Below are 8,015 nucleotides of genomic sequence, written 5' to 3'. Positions count from 1 at the left end.
TTGAAGACACTTACTGGAACTAAATATGTTACAAGATCATTAACAATCTCCTGGGCAAAGACCAGGAGCTCTTAAATATTACTTATCAAAATGTAAATGCTAGTACCGAGTGCCTTCACTCTTATCTCTCAAATAACAAATATGATGATAGTGTATCAGTTCCAACTTCCAAAATTTAAAATCTGGCCAATTCAAGATTTAGCAAGCATACATCAGGAAAAATGTAAAAACTGCACAATATTATAAATGAATACAAACTATACTGTCACATTATACTCTTTCACAGAAACAGTTCGGATGTAGAAACGGATTATGAAGAATCAAAACTAAACAAAGCTGCATCCCCACAATAAAAAACTTATTTCGCAATGGCATGAGGTTTCTAAGCAGCCTATTACTATTTACATAATACCTGGGAACTTATTGAGGATCAATTTGTTTCTCCGAGAGGAGTGAGGATGAAGAGATACAAATCAATAAATACGGCCGAAGAGACTCTTATCAAGCTGCAAATAAACGACTCAAGGCCCCTTCGGTTATGATAGTCAAATTACTTTTCACACCCTACAGACAGCAGCTTCACCTTCGCCAATAATAGCATACAGTTTCTTTTCTTTAAGATTCAAGCCGTCTTTCGACCTCGAAGATGTTGCATGATGCCAAGCTTTTTCAGGGCCTTGGAGATTTTCTTTAGATTTGGTTTTTTCAGAGGCAATTTTCCTTTGAGCTTTAACGCTTGAAGACAACAAACTGTAGAGCTTTCTGAATCGGAATCGATCATCTCACTAAGATCGTCATTAAAGTCAGCTGCGTGGCCATTGCTTGAAGGTGCAGGCTCTTGTTTTGGCGCATCGTTGTATTCTTCCCAAAGGAGATCCATTTCTTGAGTGCCTAGAAGCATCACTGGAGATGCCACAAGCTGAGGTTTCTTTACAAAGGTGATAGGGTCTGAAGTAACGCTTCTCAGCTTCCCAGCTATCACATAATGCTGCTTATTTTGATATTCAGGAATCATTATGGGGGTTGAAAATTCACTAGAGTTATTCGATGAATCCTCTAGCAGTTTCTCACAGATCTTCCTGGATTTACAGTTCTCATGCTGTTCATTACTGAACATACTGCTGTGTAGTTGATTCGGATGCCTTCCATCCCCAATCACAGAGGCTTTCTTCCCAAAATCATCACCTGCTTCTCGCAGCTCATTCACAGACCTAGACTCGTCCTTGATGACCCCGGGCAGAACACTTCGGCGGGTTCTTAATTCATACTGTTGAACAACCGAAAGTCCTATTGCCTTCTGATGTTTGTCTTGAACAAGGGGACTTCTTCTTCCTTCCTGGGGCCTAGATATATGGGCTCCAACACTGCGTAGAGACGTATTATCTTTCTCAGGTTCTAGTGAGATGTCCGATATGCTTGAACTGCAAGAATATTCAACTAACGACTCTGGCACTGGATAGTGCCATTGTTCCTTGGAAGTCTCTGTAGCAGTGCCTGTTCTGGCTATGGATTCATTGTCTCTAGCATTATCTATTGAACTTTTAATATTACCATTGTGTGATAATTCATCCTCTGAAATGAAAAGCTTATAGAGCTTACCTTGTTTCCGGCCATCATTGGCATCCTTTTGTGCTTTCTCAAGGGTCTGAGCATTTAGACGTCCTGCAGTGACTGGCCTGGTTCTAAATTCAGTGTCTCCAACATTGCCTGTTTTGGGGAATTCCCCTTGACGCAATAGCTTATGCTGCGGTTCTTCCATGGCAAAAGAGCCCACATTTTTACCTTCTTTACGATCAGCTTTGGCAGCCTCTATATGGTCGAAAGGTACATGGTCAAGGTCCCCAGTATTTACACTAACTGATCTGCTTATAAATTCAGAGTCTCCAACATAATTATTTTTCAGGAATGGCTCATTATCTGATAGATCATTCTCTGTTTCTCTCATGGCAGAAATAAGACAATTCTTACCTTGTTTCTCATAATCTTTCCATGTGCTCTCAATCAGGACTTGACTGATGCTCTCCAAGGCATTCAGGGCATCAATCTCTACTCTCCCGCCAAGTTCATCAATCAACCTCTCCATAAGTTCCCTTACCTTGTCAAGAATAATGCTTTTACTCGACACACCCAATTGTCCCTCCTGTTCGGCCTCATCATCTGTGACTTTATCATAGTCAAATTTGATGTCATTCTTTTCCATGCTATTTTGGAATTGATCAATTGACTGATTGCAACCATGAAGACTCTCTGCCCATCCTGCCCAATCATCTGTGCTCTTTGCCTCCTGCCCATTGACCTCTCTAGAAATTTTGAGTCCTGAATATGGCTGTTGACCTGCCCAACTACCCCCAAAGTCATCCTCGCAACCAACAGCTGCTGCTTCCTTGAATCTAACCCACTGTAAATCACTATCGGCTTTCATTCTTTCCAACTGCGGGCCAATGGTGAATATGATGAGCAACAAGAGGATAGTGGAGATCAGAAGAGGATAGAAAAATGATAGAATTTTGATCAACCTCGGAGCCCAAACGAGGAAAGCAGCTATGTGAAGTGGATGCTTCCAAACGAAGGCACAACCATTGAAAAATTCCCAATGCAGCTGCTCCCATTGATCATCAGAGACATTAATATATCTCTGCTTCCGTGCCATTGTCAATACCGAAACCACATTAACAATGAAAGAAATCTTCTTCAGCTCCCAGTGTATTCGATTCATTCCTTTTGCTTTCTCTTTCTCCATGCAAACTTGTCCAATTCAATCGGGACAAGCCCATGTCCAGAATCATGCCAAAACAAGCTCATTTGGAATAGTTTGACTGGACTCAAAACCCATCTGGACTTCCTCGGCGTCATGCAAAACTTCCATTCTCTGAGTGAATTTACATTCAACAGATTACATGATTAATAATCAGCTGTGTATACATCCAGAAACAGAAAGCTGCTATAGATTGCCTGAACTCAATACCCAACTAGACTCATCCAAATGCAGAGAAGCCTGCAGATAACTACAGATCGATCTGCTTTGCCTACACAAATTCACGGACTGTATAGCCCTTCTATAGTGAGTGACAGAATTTTAAGCAGCTGTGATTACTTATGGGCCATAGCAAAGGTAAGTTCCTAATAGGTCTTACCTGATCATACCGAAGGGTCCTTTCAGACAGTAAGGTCCTGCCCTTCTTTAGAAGGGAAAAGTCTTGAACTCTTGTAATTTTCTGAAAGATCAACGATTCCTTTGTTACAAGGCTTAGGTTAGACTTTTCAGGCAAAAGTGGTAAGATCCCGAAAGGTCTTACCGCATTGCTAATGATCTGGATAACCTTGGTTACCTGAATTCAAGAACCAGTTAGACTTCTCCCTCCGCCTCAAAGCACGGTCTGCAACAAAATATATCTAAACTTGGCATCCAACTGAAAATTCCCAATCATTGCATAAGTAATTTGGATTATAGTGAATAAGATTATATATTTCCTGTACATGTATCCAACTACAGAGTTCTTGAAAATGGATACTAAATTACACACCCAACTATACTCTGTGGATATACATCCGATAATGCCCTGCACCATCCAACTCCATATGCACACTAAAATTCCTGATTCACAAGTGCTCTCCCATACTCAAAATATCCATCCATTCCCAGCAATGCTTCCATTCTCACCTTTACCTCGTCTTGCAGTCTTTCTGTACTCACAAAACATTGTCATTGCAGCAGCACCGCGTAACACCACAAAGCACCTTTATTCTCTATGTGTTACAGCGTCACTACACTTTTTAATCACCTTGCTAACTAAAATTGCAGGTACCTAACAGTTGTACTGGATTTTGGATTTACAGTCATAAATAGGGAGGTAGGCCTGGATGACTGTTTTGTTTTTCAGGGGCAAAAGAAGAAAGAAAGCAGAGGAAAATTCCATAACCATTCTCAAATCAGCAGAAAAAGTATGCTGTTTTGTTTTTCAGGGGCAAAAGAAGAAAGAAAGCAGAGGAAAATTCCATAACCATTCTCAAATCAGCAGAAAAAGTATGATAGCTTGACTTTGCACTAAAACAAACTGAATATATTTTTATATAATGTATATATCCAAAAGGTAAACGGAGGCACGTTAAACATATCAATGATTTCAAGGGGCTTTTTTAGGATGGAACAACACTCCAGTGGTGCTTTTTAAAGCTAGGAAATTGTTGGGTTGATAGTAAACAAAGCAGCAGAATTATATCCAAGTGGGACTGCTCCATTCGGCCATGCCCCACCTGATTCTGACCACCAAACTTCCTCTATCTAATTTTAAGGGTTTTTCATTCAGAACGAAATGACATTTGCAGTAGTGTTCCAAAGCCAGAAAACTCTTGGGCTGATTTTAAACAGAGTAGCAAAATTATAACAAAGTGGGGCTGGTCCTTTCGGCCATGACCCATCTCATGCTGATCACCAATCTTCCTCAGTCTAACAATTTACGCCCATGTGAAAGTCCCTTTCAGACCAGCCAAGCTGGGTGTGTATCTATATATATATAGATGCACTCTTGTGAATATATTATTGTATATTTATGTGAATGTATTTCATAATGTATATATTACAATATATTCTATTTAGTGATATATATAATGTATCTTTACAAACAATGTCACTCAATACATCATATACATGTATGTGGCTATGATACAAACAATGTCACTCAATACATTATATACATGTATGTGGTTATGTAGATAAGTATATACAGTGCATTTGGTACTCACACCCATTGTGAATATACACACCTATTAAAAGCCCAATGTAAAATCTATGTATATTCATAACATATTTAATGTCAATATGTACACATCTACGTACATATCACTGCAATATGATCACGACCATAGTTTGTTCACCGATACATACATTGCGAATATATACACGTACACCCAGCAAAGGAATACAATTATAGATATTGTGTGTATATTCACAATAATCATAGAGGCTCGGGTTTGAAGCTCATTACAGAGTTTTTAGCTCCCAAATCCCAACATATGTGAGAATGACAACACCTCTCCCGCTAATTGTTCCGAATCTCGCTGAGCTTTCCCTTTTCCATGGAGGTGTATATAGTACGTGGTGCGTTTCCTATCACCTGCTGTGGCCCCGATGCCTTTTGCCTTTAATAGACAGGAAACCAGGATTAAGTAATTTTAGCTACTGAGTTGAAACGGTGAGGGCCCATGTCCAATTACTTTTTCTTAGTGAACACCATGCAAACAAAGTTAGTTACAGTTTGAACCAACCAGTTCCTCCCAGAATTGGAAATATCTTTCACCATGACCCGAAATTTTCGATCATTATAAGACTCTGATAGGAAATATCTTTCACCATGACCCTAAATTTTCGATCATTATAAGACTCTGATAGGAAATATCTTTCACCATGACCCTAAGTTTTCGATCATGACATATAAAACTCATTAAGCTCTATCTCTATTTTGATTAATATTATTTTGATAGTGAAATTAGTTTAAATTCTATTTTGAAATATATAAGAAATTATTTTGATTAATAAGATTAATTTAATTTGTATTTGATTATTATTTTGCATATAATTTATATTTATTTATATATATATGAGAATTTATTAAATAGTAATAATTAAATTATATATATGAGAATTTATTAAATAGTAATAATAATTTAATTAGTATCTAGAATAAAGGTTTGAATGATTTTTTGGATTTATTAATTTCTATTTTATTCTAATGTAATCTATGATATTAGATTATATGAGAAAATTGTGGTTTGTTATTATAAGTAGGGAAGTTCATATCTATGTTTTAGGAGGTTAGTTAGATTTAGTTGAATATGAAAGATTCTCTCCAATTTGTTAATTCTTATTTTGGCATGTGGTTGAGATAGTCTCTCAACAATTTGTGAGTGTGCTAGTGTGTCCATCGTGATGCATAGCTTTATGTATTTATATTTTATATAATTATTTGTTAAATATATCACTCAATATAGTTTTGATTTGTGGAAATCATGTTTACTCTTCTATTTTTCAACATAATATCAAAGCTATTATGATCATAATGATGATTGTCTTACGAGAGGGCTCCCTCATCATGGCATTTGAGTGCTTCTAATTCTTTATTCATATATGATACATGTAGAGAGACTAAATCGTTCATTTCTACTTCATGGCCATGTTGAGTTGTCCATGTGCCCAAATCTAATACTCTAGAATGCCCCTGAGATCCACATACTAATTGTGTACTAATGCCCCTGAGATCCACATACTAATCGTGTACTAATCAAAAGTTCCTATAGGGAGAAAGTTGTGAATTCTTGGAAGTTTGACATCATGTTGAAGAAGAATTAAATATGGTGTTATATTAACTTATTGGGTGGATGACTATGGTGTTAGTGGTTGGTGAGCAAGTTGAGTTAACATGAAGGGAGGAATGGGTAAAAACCAATTGGAAATGATATATAAGCAAGGATGTCTCTTGCTACTATGTGGAGTGCTCCCATAGTTCAAAAAGGGAACTTGCAAGCTTAGAGCAACGAGATTGAGCTATGACAAGTTGTGTAAAAAACTATTGAAGGAGGATACTTGGAAGCTATGTAAATGAGAATTCCATGCTAATGAAGACTATGTCCTCACAAATCATAATGAAATTAAGCATGTAGACAACCATGTATTGAGTGTGGGAACCTCCAAGTTTTCATCTATGTGTGTTTAGCTTGGGCATTTAGACTATGATCTCAAGTGTATCCACCTTGATTAGTAAGTTAAAATGAAGGGTTTGAGTCACCTTTTGTTCAAAAGATACAACTATGTACAAGATCAACAACGAAAAGGATGTAGGCCATGGAAGATAAGGCGTTGAATTTTTACTAATTGAGAGAATCCAATTAAGGGTTTGATCGAGCAATGAGATATGTATGGAGATTAGTATGATAGTGTAAAGTCCCTTAAGTATCATGTGTCAATTTGCATAAAGAGAGAAAGAAAAAAGATGTCAACTACGGTTAGTTCACTGGGAGGATCACCCTCCCAATTCGAAGTTTTTTCTTGGAAGTTGAAACCCTAACAGAAGTACGCTTATGAGAAAATAGAAAGTGTAATAAATGCAAGTTTGGTGTTTCATATCCAATAAGTATACAAAGCAACATGAAGAAACAATGTCTACTCTCACATTTATCTACATGGTATGAAAGTTGTTATGAACCTAACTCTGTCATGAGAGGGGTTCATGATTATGACATTTTAGTGTTTTCAATCCTCTAACAATACGTGTGTTTGATTACTGTAGGTGGAGTAGAATATTTTACAAGTGAATGATAGTTTGCTTTTGTCCAAGATAAAGTGGACAACTTGCTCAGTTTGTGCAAGTTGAATGAATGATATCTTAGTGTGTTTGAGATCAATAAGTAAATGGTCCTAGTTGTAGTGCATTTGAGCTAGAAGGTTTGGTCACTATGATGAATAAGTAGGTACAATTTAACAAAAACAATTAGATGCGTAAATTGAACTAGCTCTTTGATCTTTGCCTAAACACAAAGACCATGGAAACATATCCATATGATGTATCTTTTGATTTACTAACAACAAATTCACCCTTATCAAATAATATACATAACATTGTGTACCACTATAAAATCAAAAGAAAAAAAATCATATAATCTTTATAAATTCCAAAATAAAAAATTTATAATCACCTTTAAAAAAAATTTAAATATATTTAATTAATCCAACTTGTATGGAAAAGTCAAATATCTTTGATATAAGTCAAAGTGTCCCGCCCTTTGATTAAATAATTTAACAAAAGTCTCTCCAACATTTTGGAAGAGACTAATATCTCTTTCTATTAAATAAATAATAAAAAAATAAATAATTATTATTTGTTATATATATATATATATATATATATATTTTATTATCATGTTTATATGACGATGTAACTCAATTAATATTTCTGACATCACATGATTGTTAAACCATGAGAAAATCAAACTATAAAACCAATATTATCAAGGATAGGTTG

General features: G+C 36.2%; 1 protein-coding gene across 1 annotated transcript; it reads right to left on the bottom strand.

The window, feature by feature from the left end:
* Positions 1-208: 208 nt before the first annotated feature.
* On the bottom strand, positions 209-4,380 carry LOC149213077 (acidic leucine-rich nuclear phosphoprotein 32 family B protein). The gene is made up of 2 exons (XM_089391958.1): positions 3,135-4,380; positions 209-2,869 (listed from the first exon to the last, which is right to left on the bottom strand). The coding sequence occupies exon 2, from the start codon at positions 2,738-2,740 to the stop codon at positions 623-625; it is 2,118 nt and encodes a 705-aa protein (XP_089248084.1). The 5' UTR covers positions 2,741-2,869; positions 3,135-4,380; the 3' UTR covers positions 209-622.
* Positions 4,381-8,015: the final 3,635 nt, after the last annotated feature.

This window comes from Pinus tabuliformis, chromosome 1_1 (assembly GCF_031772625.1).
Source record: "Pinus tabuliformis cultivar Carrire ecotype Pingquan chromosome 1_1, CPIR1, whole genome shotgun sequence".
NCBI classification, from domain to species: domain Eukaryota; kingdom Viridiplantae; phylum Streptophyta; class Pinopsida; order Pinales; family Pinaceae; genus Pinus; species Pinus tabuliformis.
Note: the sequence above shows the minus strand (reverse complement) of the source record. Positions and strands in the feature narration are given on the sequence as shown.